Here is an 18167-nt window from a genome sequence, read left to right on the forward strand (position 1 = left end):
ATAACCTTGAGGATCTCACCCAGGCTGGAGGAGCGAAGTCCCCTGGAAGGTCACCGGAGCTTGAGGACCCCGCCGGTCCTTTGGCTCTCTGTGGGCAGTGAAAACCGGTTCCCCGCTCGGGTGTCACCGAACAGTGCAAACTGCGTGCAAGAAACAAGCGGATATCCGGCGTGCGTCTCCGAGTGTGTCGCTCTAGTCAAACGGATCAGCGAGCCTCCTCGCCACGGCGTTGCTGCTGTATCCTCGCCCCAGTCACCCGGCTACCGGGAGCTGAGCGTGCAGCAGATGCACACTGCTAAAGTCTTTAGAGTACACAGGTCTACCGAAGCCTATCTTGTTCCATAACACTCCCAGGATTACCTGCAGGTGAGCAGGTGTGTCCATAAGTATGCACCCTTACACCTCACCTGACGTAGCAGCAACGGACTTGCGGGAAGTGTTCTGTTTCGAAAGGAGTTCCGATTGTCTTGCAAGACACAGGATCAGTTTCCAGCTATGTACAGACGCAGAGTGAGTGTCTGGTGAGTTGCTGCTTCTTTGTCCGTGCGAGCCGTCAAAGGAAATCCATCACCGTTAGCAACTAGGCTGCTCTGCACTCGGACTCGTGGAAAAATATCTTCCCCCCTTCGGAACCAGTTTCTCGCTCCCGCCGCCTGACGAGAGCGCTGCGGGGTGAATCGCAAAGAAGATAAGGTACCTCAAAAGTTCTATGCCACGTCTCGACACGCACAACACACAGCGGTGAGCTACGGACACATCCTCAACCAAGGAGTGAAGCTTCCTTACTAGGTACAACAGGGTAAGCCAGGGTTTTTCTGTATCAAAACGCATTACACAAACGGAGTTCTGGCTACCCGGTCTGGAAAGCCGGACAAAAGACCGCAGATGGGTGAACCGGTAGTTAGAAGCAGAGCAGCTCAAGAAGACATCTAAATTTTCTTTTTCTGAAACCTAGATACATGCATGTAGGAACGGAAAGGAGGAAGCGCGGTGACCGTCTCGATGCAAGGCAACACTACAATTTGACTCGTCGTACACTGCGCTGAGGCATGGGAGACAAAGGTGAACTTGGATTCGAGTTCGGCTTGTTTCCTCTCCAGTGACCTCATCATTCATTCAGACGCTGGCCACTCTAGGACAGCATGGCGTACCGACACAGCACAAGATGACCATCTGCTGCTGCTGCCACACCCGCAACCAGTCAGTGCATTTTCCTGTGCTTCATGATCGTGGCTCAGTGGCGACGGCACATGAACGCCAAACACCTGCGGTGCCCGAAATTAGGCTGCAATCCAACAGCACAGCCTGCGGCTGCGCTTCCTGCTTGTTGGTCTTCTACCGTAACCGCGGCATCCTCCCTGTGTCCCGGACTGAAAGATATTCGCAGAGCCTGAGTTGGAAGACGCAGACAAAGTGTTCAGTGCCTGTGAGACTGAAAACAATTCTTCTGAGCCTTGGTAAAAGGACATGGGGGCTGATGGGGAAACAGGCCTCTGCGTTTGGGAGAGTACCGCCGCTTGTAGATCTGCTTGGTGCTGGAGTTCAGAATGGCCTCCTTTAACTCCTGGTAAGTTCGTCGCGTCATCTGGGAGAGATTCCGGCACCATGTCACTGCACGGATAGTCTCCCGGATAGAAATGACTTAGAGGGGGAGAGAGAACACGCTGAGACGAGGCTGAAAGATAGGAACGACCCCCATGACTACTGCTACCGACGCGTAACAGGTCAGCTGGAAGAAGTACTCGCTCTGGAGGGAAATAGTAGATTCCCTCGTCGTCCATATACCTCGGATCGTGAGGTGTCCCGGTATACCAATTGATGTACTCGTATCCCGCAGGGACCCGATTTGACGAAGGTGCAACAGGGGTAACGGTACCTGGCCGAGGTGCAAGAGGGGCTGCGGAAGCAGACGCGGCTCGCGTGTCTTGTTGTAGCTGTTGTCCGTAAGAAGGGAATGCATTTCCTTCCGCGGGGAAATCTGGAAAACAATAGTTCGGTTCAAGGGTAGCCGGAGCACCGGGAGAAGGGCCGGTCGGTAGTGGAGAGCCGAAGGAGCCTCTCTCATGGAGTGAAGTGGGGAAAGGCCTGTTAGCTGTGACTGCAGGGTTAGCCGCAGCTACGTGAATTCCCGCAAGTTCTGATGTGTCATGGCCCTGCATGCCTGAGGCGAGACGACTGTCGTCAAGAGCCACTCTGTAATGAGCCGGCTGGGCGGGAGACAGAGGTTGCTGGACCTCCTTCTGCCAGACCATGGTGGAGGGAGGCCGGGCAGCCGAAGAAGAATTTGTAGCAATCATCATCAGAATGCCAAGCTGAAAGGAAGCTTACAAAAACAGGGAAACGAAGTGCAGTATGACATCAAATTGTTGGAGCGCGCCGAGACAGCAATGTCAGCCCGAGAAAGTAGACCGACCGTTCTGGTACAATGAAGGGAAGCAATCAACACAATCGGACAGCTGGAAGCGCAAGCTACCTCCAGACAAGTTGGTAAATTTCCATCAACCACACTCCACGGCTGCAGCTCCGGGGAGAAGCACCGGAGCAGAATCGTCTTGCGGCGCGCTCTCGGTTGCCGGCAAGCGCATCCGGTGCGAGTTTGTGATTTGGGCAAGATGATCGGGTGATTCGAATCCACTGCAAGCAGAGGCCGTTCACCAAGTCGAGTCAGCCGAGACCCCACCGAATCAGAAACTCGCAGAAAAAGAGGCAGTGGCCGGGAAAAGCGAAGCAAAGGAAGCGGAGTACAGAAGGGTAAGATGCATCGCCGCTAGATCGAGACCACTCACAGCTAGTAGTGGTTGCCGAGCGAAATCAATCACAGCGCGACCTGAGTCGAGCCAAGCAGAAACCACGAATCAGAAGGTGACCTAGGCAGCAAGCAAAAGAATAGGGGCGGGTAAAAATAAATCGGTCCGACAGAAGTAAAGACGAGTGTGATGCATCGAGACCAGATCGAGGCTTCCTGCCACCACTGAGAGCGTTGCCAGCGAAAACCAATCAATCAGAGCCCGACCTGAGTCGAGTCAAGCAAAAACCACGAATTGGATGGCTGCGTAACAGATGGCACGTAAGCGTCAAGCGAAAGGACAGAGGCAAGTGAACATGAACCGGTTGGACAGGAGTAGACGAGCAGGATGCATCGAGGCCAGATCGAGTCTTGCTGCCACCACTGAAAGCGTTGCCAAGCGAAAACCAGTCAGAGCCCGGGCTGAGTCGAGCCAGTCAAAAACCAGGAGCCGGAGATCGACGTCAGCGGCAAGCAGAAGAACAGCGCAGGAAAAATGGACTGATCGCTGATTGGACAGAAGGACCGAGGAGTAAGATGCATCGCCACTAAACTGAGCGCCCACTCGTAGCTACTGGTGCTTGGCGAGTTCTGCCTGCAACAGGCCGACGAGAGAAAGCTAGCTGGCCGCGGCGCGGCGAGACCGACGCACAGGCTCCAGCAATCCCGCCCTGAAACGCTGCATTTTGCCCGCCTGGGATGGAAATCTCAATGTCTGTGTGGGTGCGTGTTGAATAAGAAAGAAGGAACGTATACCGAAACCCAATTACACTGTTGGAGGGGACTCTCGGCCACGTTGTTGGATCCAGTGCAAAGTGAATCTGTCAAACTTATGGTTGTCGTCTCTACACCATCCGCAACCTTCGAAACTGGCTAGAGTTCTATCGTGCTAATGAAGTAGAAACCTGCATGTAAATAGAGACCAGCATAGGAGCACCTCACTGCATCTTTTAGGGGATCTACAGCGACCTGCTTCTCCTGTTACAGTCTCTCCACACTCCAGTCAGATAGACATGCATACACACACATACATGCGGCCACGGCAATGTGCGTGACAACTGCGGTAACTCGTAACCTGTACAGAGGGGGAAATAGACTGTCGCAGGTGAATTCCCCGTTAGTACACGACAACGTATCAGTCACGACACGTCTAGCTATACGTAGTTCTCTTTTCTTCTGTACTAAAGAGAAAGCTCGAAGGAAAGTAGCCGCGCAATGGAAACTAATGCTTGTTGTACTAGTGCCTGAGGGCTATATCTTCGTGAATTCTGACAAAGTGACTGACCTAGCATCTGGGGCCACCCGTTCCAGCTCTAGCGGGAATCGTGCAAGAGCACAGTGTTCCTTCTCCATCGCGAGGCAGGCCGAGCTGACGTGTCCGAGAGCAAGGAGGCCATGCTGGCAATAGTAGCTCCTGGCCATCCGGCACAACCAGGTGTTCTCTATTTGCGCAGTGTGCGGGCAAGAAAACGACTCTAGAGAGCAGTATTCTTTCCGGTGGCATTTTTCTTGAAGGCTATGGAGCGCCCACGATCGCGAGGAACTGGCCGTTACACTTCCATCATCTGATCTGGATTGCCGCCCTAGGCTGTATTTTTTTCTTTCACACAGTCAATGCTGCGGGAGCAGGGCCCTTGTGGTTCCTCACTGTAGAACGAAACTCGTCGGTTTCCAGTAGCAGTAGTGACCGCTTCTCGGTCTCCGTCTTCCTTCAGATGTGAGAAGCTGACGGCCCTGGGTACGTACATGCAACCAAGCTCGCCTGACAGGTTTAAGACCGCCACCGCCCGCGATCGGGAACCCTGTCCGCTCTGAGTGCTAAACTTGTTGCGCCTTTGTCCTCCTTCGCCGACGGATCAGAGTTGGTGCGACTGTTTTCCGGTGGCATCAGCTCGGCAGCTTCCGGTTCAAACCGCACCCAATTTTGCTTCTCAAAAGACCACTGTTCACTTCGGTAAGCTGTGGAGAGCCAAGCGTTTGTCAGAAGGCAGAAGCCCGAGCTGCAGCAGTGGGAAAGTCAGCTTCTAGAGCTGCCCTTTAGTTGCGTGTGCGAGCGCGTAAGCCCGGCGTAGAGACCAGCTGTGCAGGGCTCTGAATTCGCCCTGGCCTACACACCCTCCTGGTAAGGCGTTTTAAAGACCTCGCAGGGAAGGGCGGCACTCCGTACGAAGAACAGGACAGAAAACAAAAGGCAAGTTGTGCTAGAAAATTGCGACAAGAAACGGGCCCGTACAAAGGTTAACACATAGATACAGCCAAGTGTTCGCCTTGGACGCGAACGAAAGCTGGGTACCTCAGCGGCTCGTCTATTGACATGGTACAGTACTGAAAAGCACGGCTAACTGTTAAAAGCTCAGTCTTTCCCATGTTCACGAGTAGCGGTTCTAACCCCAGTCTCAACGCCGCGTCAACTACTAAGTCAAAAAACGCACCACCTGGCCGGCGGCTGAACACGGCATCTTACAACTATCCACAAACTGGGAATAGGAATCGGCTAGGCTTCACCTATACACACAGAAAGACGCGAGCACGATGCAAAAAACAGCCAGCAGAAACACAGATGAAAAACAGCTTGACGTATACCTGGGAAACAGTTAACATGTCCTTTCGGAATCGCAGGGATAAGGGACCGTGGCAAGTCGATCCCGACTGTTCTGTTCGACGTGGGAAGCTGTCTGCATATCGCTGGACTCAAAAGCGGTTTCAGGGAAACGCATATCTCATGACCACAGTCGATCATTTTGCGAGCAGAAAGCAGTCGGAGTTGCGCTCTCAAGAGGTAAACAGCTCGGACTGGAAGCGTGTGTTTGCAGCCCGTGCGGCATGTAGTCAATCACTTCAGGGAGAACCCATTTAGCTACGCGCCTCGTGGAAGACGCTAGGAAGTCCAGATCCAGACCGTGTCTGCCCGGAATAGGGCGTTCAGAGCACAACGCAACCCTGTTCGGGTTCGCCACGGGAACGTTGTGACTGCTGCGATAAACAAGTGACCGGCGCGCTCTTTCCTTCAGCAGGAGGCTGCTGAAGCTGCAGCTGGCGGCGCAGCTGCGACGGGCGCCAGAACATCATTCTGCAGGCAGCAATTGGGAGCAGGCGGAACACGAGACCAGAAGCCTGTACTGCGTGCAGCACTGAGTGTACGCATTTCAGCGCCAAGCAAAATGCGCTACGACTGTCAGCACCTGTCGAAGTGTTAACGGGTGCTATACGACGGAGAGCCGAGTACAGCTCACCACAGATGCATCCTCAGTCGTCCCTGCGCTACTGGGGCCTGGCTTCGTGGGGCCATAGACATGTCCTGGGCATACCTATAACAAAAGGGCGAGTCTCTTCTTAGAAGATTCTTCCCGTAGCTGAACAGGTCGGAAGGGTGTACGCACCTAGCTGTAGGCAGTTGAATAGGCTTAGCTAGAAAGATGGGTGCGATCAGCCCGAGAGTTAGATGACGGTAGTGACGTAGTCGCATACTAGACATAGGCTACCCCCGAAACTGGAACTCACCACAGCAGCTATGCAGTACAACTCTTTCGCCGAGGCAATTACAGTTTGCGCACGAGTCTGCATGCTCTGCAATTTCTTCAGCAGCCGAGAAAACAGACGACCTTGAGTCATAATCATTGCACCTGTTTGCGATTTCTTAGAGGGGAGAGTGCCATCTGTTGGTCCTGCTATGGTAGATGTGCGTTACCCCTGCCCCCGAACTCTGTCCGACTTACAAGTTTCGCCAACTGAGCAGGACCGAGCCACAATGAGATCTGTGCCTGTGACTCTTGCGGAAGCGCAGCGAGGACCTCACGAAGGGCAGCCAGCTCATCGACGTCTTCGAGAGGACATGACTGTAGCCCTCCTCCATCAGAGCATCTGGAAAGAAGCGAAAGCGGAAGGTATCGCATGAATATATGTACGAGTCAGGTTCCGGTACCCCCTCGCTTTGAAGTGCTTAGTGCGTGACTTCTCCGGGAAGACACGCACTAAGGACTTCAAACGTATCGAGGTAAGGCGACAGCCGTGAAAATGACAGTATGACGGGGAAACGGACGACGAAGCTCACTTCTTGTAGTGGCTTTTGACACGTAGGACACAAGTTGAAGCGCATTGTGGAAAGCTTGATGCCACCGCGCGAAACAGACTGCTTCCGAGATTTAGTAGCCATACACGGATTCGTAGGTACATGACCTGCCTCTGAGATAGAGATGTAAAATTTACTGCGTTGTTACGGTCAGGGAAGTTTCTACACTCACCACTTGCACGTCTTTTTTCTATTTCAGTATGTAGGAGACCCCGTTCTCCGATGCGAACGGCTGCACCCCAATTGTGCCTGTTTCCTTGTCGCATGGCTGTCGAGCCCCTCCCGGACGGTTGATGTTTTCTTAAACAGCCGGCTACGACTCAAGCGTACTCTTTACAAACACAGTAGGTGACGCTGGGTCCGCGAAAGTCGAGAGCCGCCTATCTAGCTCGGCACTGCGGAAGTGCTGAACGCTCTTACCCTGTATCGAAGCAGTCATCCCAGTCTTCGTCATCATCGTCATCATCATCATCTCCGGCTCCATTCCATTTAACATTATTCAGTTTATCCAGAATCTCCTTTGCTTTCGGATGCAGCTCTGCGTCCTGCGTCTCGTCCAGGTCTTGCTCCGAATCGGCATCGCTGTCACTTTCCAAGTCGCTGTCTTCGTCTTCTCCGTCTTTGAGCTTCTGACGGAGCTGTGCTTGCTCAGTGGCCTGAGAGGCGAGAGTCTTCGCAATAAGTTCAAGACGCTCAGCCACGCAAGCTGGGAAAGAAGCTGGAGCTTTACTGAATTCTCCGAGAAGCCGAGTAAACCCGAGAATGAAAACTTTCTTCTGTTCGTACCTACGAGAAGATGGGAGAGAACAGCGCAGAAAAAACGACAGACAAACGTTATACCATCGGAAGCCGGAGTCTTGCCCGTCTGCCCACGTGTCCATGCGATGGCGGGGCGCGCCGTACCGTCTCCTGGTACCACGGCTGCTAACCAACCGCACCCAACAGGGCTTTCTCATCACATCTGTGTCTCGAGTAGAGAAAGGTCCATATTTTGGCTTTCCTAGAAAGGTTCGAGCAAAGCGGCTGGAACTTATCTCCGTCGGCTTGTCACACATCCGGAGACGTACGGCTGTTTGCCGTCCGGAACGAAGGGAGAGTCCACAGCACCCGCTGAAAACTGTGCTTGCCGCCCGCTACATTCAAATACACCGGTGCGCCACATAGGGGGACGCCCCTGGTCACTGGGTTCCCTACATCAGCCTATGGTCACCAGGGCGGAACACTCACTTCCGCTTGAAACCACCGCTGCATGTTCGATCTCTGAGCAAACTGTAGACTACGTACGTTGCTGCCCGGGTGGGCCACACTAGCTAACAGATCATGCAGGGAGAGTTCTAGCCCAACGGCGAAGTCTCGGCGCGGCCACCAAGAGAACCGTCATACGCTCTACACAGTGCCTTGTTTCTGTACAGAGTGACAACGAGCATCACCCCGGTGATGCGACCCAATCACGTATGAGTATGACTCCCGGGAAGTGCGCGCGCAAGTAGTAGCGGGAGTTCAAGGCTAGGCTGCACTGTGTTTGTCGGTCCGTGTGCGCTTACGTGTTGACGAGGGAGACGTTGTCAAAGATGAATGAAAGCACTTGAGCGGTCGCACCCTGCTCCTCAAGCAGCAAAATGACCTTCTGGACGTTGTAGAGCATTAGGGTGGTGACGAACTTAATGAACATTTGCTTTGCTCGCTTGTCTATCTTGTCGCTTCCTTCCGCGTTTAGCTTCAACACCCAGCCCCAGACTGTCTGAAAAGCGGGAAGAAGGATGTCATCCGCACTCTGGTGTGCTGCGCAGCTCTCGAGCACGACGCATATCAACTGCAGGCCATAGCCTGCGTCTGTCTGAAAGAGGCAAGCAAAAGAGGAGAAGCCGAAAAGAAGACAAGTGATGTGCGGAAGCTACGCAGACGGCTGCTGTGGAGACAAACAGTATGCATGGAGCGCACCTGGACCCGCGCGCTGCTGCACATACAGTCCGGTGACGCGAGATGACTAGAGTAGCCCTCTAGATTTTTGATTGCGTTCCCAAGATTCTCCAGCTTCTATGCATCCATACTACCAGCTTCCCACACGTATCGAAGAGTTCAGAAAAAGAACGACCACAATTGCGAAGCAAGGAAGTTCTGTTTCGAGAAAGTGGGTAGCGCTCGCACGAGAGATATGACTTTTCCTTACAGAATCAAGATCCTCGAGGCACTTCCGTGCCATCTGCAGTATACACGCCTTGTAAGGCTGCCCGAGTTCATTCGTGCCTGTCACGAACTGTGCATGGCCGCGGCAGATGAAATTAGAAAGCGGAGAGATCATGTCTCCAACAGAGTCGACAGCCCAACCATTCTGGAGAGCTTCGCTCAAGGGGCGTGACGGCGTCGACCCCCCGCAAACGGCTTGGCAAAGAGCCTCGAAATACTTCCACAGAGGTGGTGGGAACGGAGCTGGGATGTAGTACGTGACAAACGCTAGAATCTCAATGGCGTCGTCCAGGAGGTTTATCGAGTCAGGAGCAAAAAGGACATTGAAAACCGGGTACAAGTCTGTTAGGAATTCCGAGTAGAGCGCAGGGGTTTCTGTGACGGACGAAAGGACGCTGCGGACAGTTGAACACGCACGACATTACTAGGGTGAAGGGTAGGCTTGGCCTCCGCACAGGGGAAGGGTCACAAGCAGACACCGATGTGGCTGGGAGAACAAGACGTCTACGTGAGCTGGATTACGAAGACGGACTGGGCTCCAAAGAGCAATTCGAAAAACTCTATACCGGTTTCATACAAACCATGGGGACGCACTTGTAACCATCTGGGCTCAGAATAGCCATACCCTTTCCCACGTACGAGTATCAGCTAGATACGAGAGGAAGGCTTCTTGTTACTCAGAGTGTACCCCGGGTTCAGGCTTGCTTCGTACAAGCCAGACTAGCTTTGTCATGGAAAAGCGATCCTGAATGAGCCGTATCTCGCCAGCCCCACGTACATGGGCACACGTGTCAGGACCAAAGCGTATGTGCCGACCTCGGTGCTACTGATGCGGATGCGGTATGCCAGCCTTGCTCAGTGAGCCGTCTGCCATCAGCTTCCCTTGACTGGAAGGACAGTAGCCTACACTCTGTATCAAACGTACTGCATGGAGTCCGGATAGTCCCCGCGTGCGCACTCTTTTGTACAAACCACTCCGAGTACGGATAGCTACACTATTGCCGAAGTGTCATCCATTCAGTCTCGAGAACATCGTTGTGGGATCGATCAGGAAAAGTTTCTCACTTTTTCAAGGCGCTCAAGACAGTCATAGACGCGAAAGCTGCGTCCTCTTCAGCTCCATCATCGCCAGCTTGTTCTGCTGCTCCCTCCCTATCAAGCATTTCTAGAAGCGTCGCACTGAGGGCTTTGATGAGGTCCTTAGCATAGGGTGCAATATGTTCTTCATAAGCGGATATCAACTGCTCAATGGAAGCAACCACTTGCTCATTGTCCACATCTTTCATCACGGCGAAGAGCTGTTTGGTAAGACCCTCCAAGTTCGCGACAATAACCTGTTGGAGTGTTTCTTCTTCGATTCCGAAAAAGACTTTGACGGAAATCGCCGCCTGCACACGAACAGGCAATTCCGGGTCCTGCGTCAGTAGAACGATCTTGCCATATGCATCAGCTAGAGCTGAGGGATTTTTCCAGGATGTCAGTTTCCCTGCAAACTGCTCATACACCCAGCAAGCCCGGAGACGAAGAAATTTGTTCGGGCTCTGTAGGTCCGGAAGAACAAAAGCGGAGAGGAAGTCCTCTATAGGTGCATGTCTTTTCTTCGAGATCAACCGGTCAGCGATACAGCACGCCAGGCGAAGGGCCGAATCTTTGCGCTGAAACGCTGTAATTGGCAGCGCCTGATTAGCGGCTGCGGCTTGCTGGCTGGCCGTACGGAATTCTTCAACTAAGCGATGGACGAGTAGGTACAACGGCTCCAAGAAGTCTCGGCCACGGTAACGCACAAGTGCCTTGATAAATTCGCCGGCTGAAATGAGAAAAAAAACACCAGCACAAGACAAAAAAAAGCAATGATACTGAATGGCCTACGACAAGGAAACAATGACAAGAACAGAACACGCGTGCGAAGGTGAGCGCCGATGACAGAGCGACACAAGCAAAGGATCCGGGGTGTTTGTAAACCTTACTCAGGAAGGTAGGGCAGCTCGCTGTTATGCCATTTAGCAGTGGGGTACGACCTCTCTTCTAGGCACTGCAACTGGAGAATCTTACCAGATGAGACACCCTCTTCAAAAGGAATACGGGGTATTACCTACGAGCAACCTACCACGCCTCCATGATTGACAAAGTGGACAGGCGCACGCAGAAGAATGGAATGCGACTGACCAGCCCTCGATTTCGCATCAAAAAAGACGCAGAACGAGAAAAAAGCCACTTCCATTCATGCATGGCGGCGCAGTCTCGTCCTTGTCCGTTAACCTTTGCGGCCACCGGCCTCCCGCGCTTACCACTTGAATATGCGTCAGTGTTCGCTAAACCAGAATCGAGCAAAAGGAGGAACAGGAAAAGTACGAGTGTGTATAATCGCTTACGATTCCAATGGTTCTTCTTCCTCTTTCGGAAGCGCCCCAGGCCCACGCAGTTAGTCCCGCTTTGACTTACCCGCTTCCTTGGGATCGGAGAAGCTTTCCAGTTGATCACTCTGCCTCCTGATGAATTCTATAGGCTCTGTCTGCCATAGCTCGTCGTCTTCCTCATCGAACTGAAGTAGGGGAAGGCACACCTGGGACACGAGGAACTCCCCATTAGGCTTCAGAAGAGAAGAATAGATCTTTGCTGCCTCAGTCGCCAAAAGCAAAAACTGAAGCATAAGATTCATCATACGTGGGCTGATCCAGATCGGCTGTGACTGCTGCTGCTGCTCGTGTTGCTGACGCAAAAGAAGCAAAATCTTCTCAGTGAACCGAGGAGCCCATTTCGTCGCAAAGTTCTTCCCGAAACTCTGTGCGATACTATCACCCTTGTCCTCTGAATGCCGAGTTGATCGGTTCAGTAGCTTCTGGTCGCCAAAGCGAGAAAACGACCGTTGAATGATCTGCAGCGCCCACTTCTTCACTTTGTACGCAGGGAGCTCCGATCGGGCGGCCGTGTCAAGCCCCGCAAGAAGTTCTGTTGGAACTGAAGAAACAACGTAAAATAGCAACGTTAACGCAGTAGTAACTAAACGTGTAGGTACCTACAACGCCAAATCGTTGCAGACGTTCACACAAATATGGCATACGCGTAATTGCCCTAACTGGACTCCTGGCGGCTGTATGCTTCTTCCGCTCGGGGGAGGGTGGCTTGTAGAAGAGACGTATGCCGAGTGCTCCCGCAGCCATAGGCGGAAAACCGTCCTCCCAACTCAATCAATCGTGAGGACTGCGTGAGTTATCTGCTCCCCCTATCATCATAGAGGCAGTCAGGGAAGGGGGAGACAGTAGCTCGGTCGTCAATTAGCCGCCCTCCCCAAATGTGAACTGTAGCGTCGCTTGCTTTTGGCCGCAAAGCAATCTTCGCGGGCCCTCTGCCGTCCCTTTCCAAGAAGCCTTGAGACAGTTGGTTCCCTATCTACCAACCATAATACTAATCAAGCAAAACGTTGTGTAGCCAGAAGAATTATCATATGCTAGGAGTACAGCTCACCGAATGACGGGACAAAGCTGCAAACAGAGCAGTCCCTAACTCCCTGCTGAAGGGTCTTACCCGGGCGGACAATAATCTGCTCCATCAACTCCATCCAGTCATCCTGCGTTGTGAGGACTAGTGGGCAACTTGCCAGGCAAACCTGGGTAGAGCTCCAGTAGATTTTGCATACCACTTTGAGCATTTGCATCGCTTCATTATTTCCCATACCCCCTTCATTGAGAAGCTGCGCTGCCGCAGGCAAAATCAGCGGCCAGGTATGCTGGATGATGGCATCTAACGCTTCTTTATCCGTCCGTTTGAATTCGTAGATCCCGGAAAGGCGCCGGAGAACAGAAAGTGCGCAAAGCAAGCGTGTAGGGTCTCGCCGCTCTGCTACATCAGATGTAACGGCCGGGAGCAACAGTGGCCACCTGAGACAAAAGAGACGACAGAAAAGGACGGTGGAGTATGCACCCAAGTAAGCGCTACGCACGGCACTCAGAGCTGACAACCGCAATTTGGAGTAAGCTTTTGAAGGAAATCTAAAATGCCCTAAAAAAGGAAATAAGCCAAAGTTTGTGTATACCCACAATGCTCTCTACGTCACCAATGCGGCCACGCTTGTTGGTTAGCGGAGAGAAAACAGAACAGAAGTCTTAATGCTCAAACACTACTGCCGCTGAAAGAGAAAACGATACAGGGCGGAGCAGTGTATTCGAGCGAGAAACAAGGGTCTCCGAGGATTTGTAACAGTCACCTAATTAGTTTGTTTTACAGTTGTCTTTTTGAAGTCTGTCTTCTGCAAGAAATATCCAAGATCACGGAGCCCGTAGTGATGTAAGCACGCAATCTGGATGGAGGAGAGGACCACGTGCGCTCTACATTCATTCCAGTATCCCCACCGTCGTCTTCGTCCTGTTCACTTTGCAGAGACGGTTTCTCTAGCATTTTCTATCCCCTAACAAGTACACGTCATCGTTACGGGCGTTTTGCGTGCTGTCCGCACAAGCGGTGTGACCTCGCTTAGGCGAGACACTTGTTTGGTTCGCAACGCAGTCGGAAGGAAACTGACTGCCTGCCTCACGACACAGGCGTCGCAGTGCCAATCTGTTTATGGAAGCCTGTAGACGGACGCATATGCGCGTATTTGTGCATGCCTGAAGCAAGCGATCCAACAAGAAATATCTATTATTCGAGCAGTTGGAGGTGCTCCCCTCTTGAATCGAATGGTAGACGACAGGTAAACGCAGATCCGTGTTGGAGGAGGACGGCGTACAAACAGGTATGACACGGCATGCAAATTCTCACGAAATGCTTACGCTGAAGGATAGTCATGGAGCGCAATCAGGCGAATACTTTCAAGCAACTGCTGGCTGATCGGAAGGGAGGAAGCGGCTTGCACGAGTGTGGGGTAGATGTTATCCCGAATCAACTGCTTCTCTTCTGCTGTGTAGCTGCCTTCTTTCTTCTGTTCACTCTCATCGTCAGGATTCCCCGGCGGTTCCCAGTGCTTTTTGATCTCATTCTTCAGCATCACTGCCGCAGACGTCCGCACACCTGAGTCGACCTGTGTCGCAACGAAAACCATCCCACGCGTCATGAAAAGAAGTCAGCCAGCGCTTTAAGAGCGGACAAGAGAAGGTGCATATTACATAGAGGGTAAGAATGTCAAGGAGACGGTCGCCATGATACAGACTACGTTGTCGAAGATGCGTTTAGCAGAATCAGTGTGCAGGGATTGACAGCCTCCTCAAAGAGTGGCCCACAAAACGCTTCCCGCTTGCTCGCAAGTGCCCGCGACCTGGCTCCCTCCCTCCGTGTACATTTCAAAAGAAAGTCAAGCACTGCCCGCTGACGCCGACAATTGCTTATGAGTGCCTGAAACCACCGAGCGCCGAGAAATTCACAGAATGATTTGCTGATGCGTACTTGCTCATGTTGTACGATTTTCAGGAGAGCTGCCAGCAGGCCAGCGGAGGGCGAAATCTGCAAAAAAAGTGTGCCGCACGTTCACAACAGTCTTCAGAGGCCTTTGCAGACAGCGATGCAGCTGTGCGCAGCCAGAGCGCAGGGCAGCAAACAGATTAAGAACGTTTACAGCCGCGGTGTCCTGCATCAGCCCGTGAGCCATCCAAAAGCTTTCGAACGTAAAGGATCTGAGGCTGAACCACAAGAGGTCCTTGTGTAACGAGTAACTTGAGCAAATTCTGAAGAAACAGAACACCTGAAGACGGCAATATACGCCGCGAATGACAGTGAAATCATCTGCGAATCCTGTGCGGCCGTCACACACAGCTCATGCCACACAGACATGCGCGCAACGCCAGAGCAGAGGATTCCAGGTGTCCAGTGTATGTTGAGCTTCCAGCGCAGAGGACCAGACGGTTAGATTCGTCCGAACCAATTTCCCTTCCACGTCTCCATCAGCGGAGAGGGAAACTCCAGCGGCCTGACGGTGCTACCAGGTAGGATGATGACCGTGACACAACAGTCTGTTTCCGCCTGGCACGAGACACAGGCTTGTCGCTGTAGCAGCACCACGGTCGCCCGATGAAGGCAAGTAGGGTCCTAAGTTGGGATGTCTCTAGCAAGGAAAGCAAAGACGCACCCAGATGGGCGCTAACCTACTAAGACATCGACAATCGTAGAAAGGTGGCAGGGAACGGACCCCGATGCTGTGTTCTCGGATGCACTTCACTCGGCAGGGACAACACCTCAGATGCAGGAGACTTACAGACTGTAAATACTGCTCTGCTGTCTTCCTTTCTTCCGCATTCTGCGAGTAAGTGCCTTCAAGCACTGCAGGGACACACAGCCGCGTACACTGCTTCCCGGCATATTCCTAACCCGCAAGTGAGACAGGCCTGGTCTTTCTGACCAACTTTGTCGCTAGGAAAACTCTTACGCCACAGGAGTACCTGCACTTCGTGTGGCAGGGGAGATGACTGTTGTGTCAAAAAACTCGGTCCGGCTCAGCGCGTGACTGAGGTGGAAAGAAAGCATTCTAATAAAACCTCCGCAGGTGACACTCCAACCAGGGAAATCAATCGCCAGTAAGATTTCTTGGCTCGCCTGTCCATTAACTGCCACAGTCTTCAGTCGCGGCGTTTGTCGGGCATGGTTTCTAGCAAGGCAGCTGTGTGCACTTCCGGACAAAACACGGTAACTGTATGGAAACCTTGTCACGCACATCTGAGGAACCGCTTCGAACAGGGAAGTAGGAGTCTCTATTGTTGGCCCATCCGCCTCAGGACTTCTGCAGCCATGTAAAATTCTGCATCAGGTGCTTCATTATGAATGAAGTGAAGCTCCTACTAAGGGAAAGGGGGGGCAACTCTCCCAGACCGACAGAAGGTAGAACGGCGCGCAGCCCACGGAGACGTGCCTTGCTCCGACTGGGGGTGTGCCGGTCAGGCCGGGATACGTGATGATGCGCACCGAGACATTCTCTAGGTACCCCGAAGTAGAACCTAGGTCGATACAGAAGCGCAACGCTTCTATCACAACGGCTGGTGGAGGCGCTTTGAGTTACTCCGCGCCTTGAGAAAGAACGCTCTTCTGAGAGAGCACTGAACACGAGTTGTGGTGCGTGCTCAGCACGAGCCTAGATCTCTTTCTTCCCCATCGCAAAGAGCAACCTGCGTTACGCAGAGGTTGCCCATCGCGGCAAGGTCCTCATGTCATTGAAAGCGTGCAGTGGAAGAGGGATAAAAGACAACACAGACGACGGGGACTGCGCAAACGCGGTCTAAAGCGAGACACGAGGAGCGAAGGGAGACTACGCTTCGAAAAGGTTACCACTGTGACAGGGGATCTCCCGATGCTGGTGCACAGCGGTGGTGATGCCTCTTATTCGTTGCTCTTCCTTGGATGGAAGGGGCCAAGACATCAGGTGCTCGCGCAGAAATCCGTATACGGAAGCAAGCAAATCAAAAGATGCTTGTGCAAAAAGTGAGGTGGAATCGTGAGCCTGTTGACGGTGTGAGGGGAAAAATGATGGGCTCCGCACGCCGTGAACAGTAATCAAGCGTGCTGAAACAGCGCTGCGCTCCGGTTGTCTTCATCGGATTTTTGTCGACTGCCGGGGAGTCGATTCTATTGAAGCACGGAGACCTTCTCCTCGCGGGTCTTTCGCAGTGCACGACGTACCTTCGCACAAGTGCTGAGGGTCAGGCGGTGCTGACGCCATTTCCAAGGAACCAGCGGATGATGAGCGACGACAGCGGGATAAACACGGGAAGGAATAAGAAGGCACCCGGACCGTGTGTTGCAGCCGAACGAGCACGGGGTCAACCGCCGGACATGCAGTGCGGGCAATCACGCCGGTGTTCGGAGGAAGTCAGGAAACGGGAGCTGGGGGCTCTTGGACTCAAGGAGGCAGAACTGTGAGACTTTCCAAGTTATCTGCAGCGGCTGGAAAGGAAACGAGAGAAACACAGGAAGGTGGCGGGAGAAACGGAGCAGTCGTGTGGACGGACTTAAGATCCGCGACCCCTTGCCTTCTGCAGACGCTGTCAGAGACAAGTGGAAAGAGAAAAAAACAAAATGCTGCGTACGGCACGATGAAATAGGCAGACTGGTACTGCTACGTTCCTATCACTCTGTTAGATGTAATCTCCCGCCTTGTCGTGCAGCGGCAACAATACAGTCGTCAGGTATACCGGCGAGAGGCGGAATCCAGGGGGTGTCGGAAGTCTAGGAAGCTTCGACATCTCCCCCATACGAGCCAGCAAATCCTACTGGGAACGTAATAGGCACAGCATGCCTTGAAGGTACCCCCAGAAGGAGACGGGCCCCCGCGGGCGAGAGCAATTACTGTATACTAGTGTCCCCCCCTTCAGCATGTTCCCGGGGGGGGGTGGTGGGGGGTACTGTGGAACAGGCTGAGGACTGGGAACGCTGGTCTTCTGCGCCGTCGGGTATGATTGTGGGTCGCTGCGATATTCTCTGATCAGACTGTGTATACTGTCGTGCGGGGGAATGTCTCTCGTGGGTCTGGCGAAATCCGGCATACGTCTCTCATCCTGACTTCTCCCGGCTGAGACAGCAGCAGCTTCAGCCAACCCCCTTTGGGGAGTTCTTGGCCGGAATTGAGTACTTGCATGCAAGTATTAGACCGCACGACGAGACAGCTTGTTGCATCCATTGGCCATTTTGATTTCCTCCTCATCTGCAACGGGTAGGGACTGCAAAGCCACCTTGGCTAGGTAGGTTGCTGGGGAGCGGGGAGCTACTTACGCTTCGGTCCCGACCAGCAACACACGTGTAGAGAGCGCACAAAAGCGACACATTTGACAGCTTCAAGAATTGTGTAACTGTGTCAAGAGGGGGGAAGAATGATTCGGTTGACCGGCCGTCGGTGACAACATGCTGACTGAAAAAGGAACCAGAAGCCAAAAACCACCGTTGTCCCCCCCCCCCAGCAGTCAGGATTTACCGTAACCTGAACTGGTTCTGCGTGGGCACGGGCACACCGCACCCCAGGAACGGAGGCAATAAGTGTTCCAGGCGGTCATACGCCAAGCGTGGCTCCCTGGCGGTGCCGAATCCGCCAACGGTCTCCAGTCGGGCCGCCCGTTGCTTGACAGGAAAAGATTTCTTCAGTCGGGCAAACCCTCAAAGCCGCGCCGTCAGTCAACAATCGCTGCGTGTAACAGGATCCCTTTTAGATCTGCGCGA

The 18167-nt window shown here is 53.1% G+C and overlaps 1 protein-coding gene across 1 annotated transcript; it reads right to left on the reverse strand.

Moving 5' to 3' along the window:
• Positions 1–736: 736 nt before the first annotated feature.
• On the reverse strand, positions 737–17207 carry CSUI_000382 (importin-beta n-terminal domain-containing protein). Its single transcript, XM_068060616.1, has 14 exons — positions 17150–17207; positions 16638–16901; positions 15223–15287; positions 14418–14474; positions 13808–14055; positions 12567–12919; positions 11484–11999; positions 10107–10848; positions 9025–9436; positions 8399–8691; positions 7275–7640; positions 6502–6646; positions 4071–5855; positions 737–2827 (listed from the first exon to the last, which is right to left on the reverse strand). Exons 2-13 carry the CDS (start codon positions 16675–16677, stop codon positions 5793–5795), a joined length of 3300 nt encoding a protein of 1099 aa, XP_067927410.1. The 5' UTR covers positions 16678–16901; positions 17150–17207; the 3' UTR covers positions 737–2827; positions 4071–5792.
• Positions 17208–18167: the final 960 nt, after the last annotated feature.

The sequence above is a fragment of the Cystoisospora suis genome (genome assembly GCF_002600585.1).
Source record: "Cystoisospora suis strain Wien I chromosome Unknown contig_165, whole genome shotgun sequence".
In the NCBI taxonomy this organism is placed as follows: domain Eukaryota; phylum Apicomplexa; class Conoidasida; order Eucoccidiorida; family Sarcocystidae; genus Cystoisospora; species Cystoisospora suis.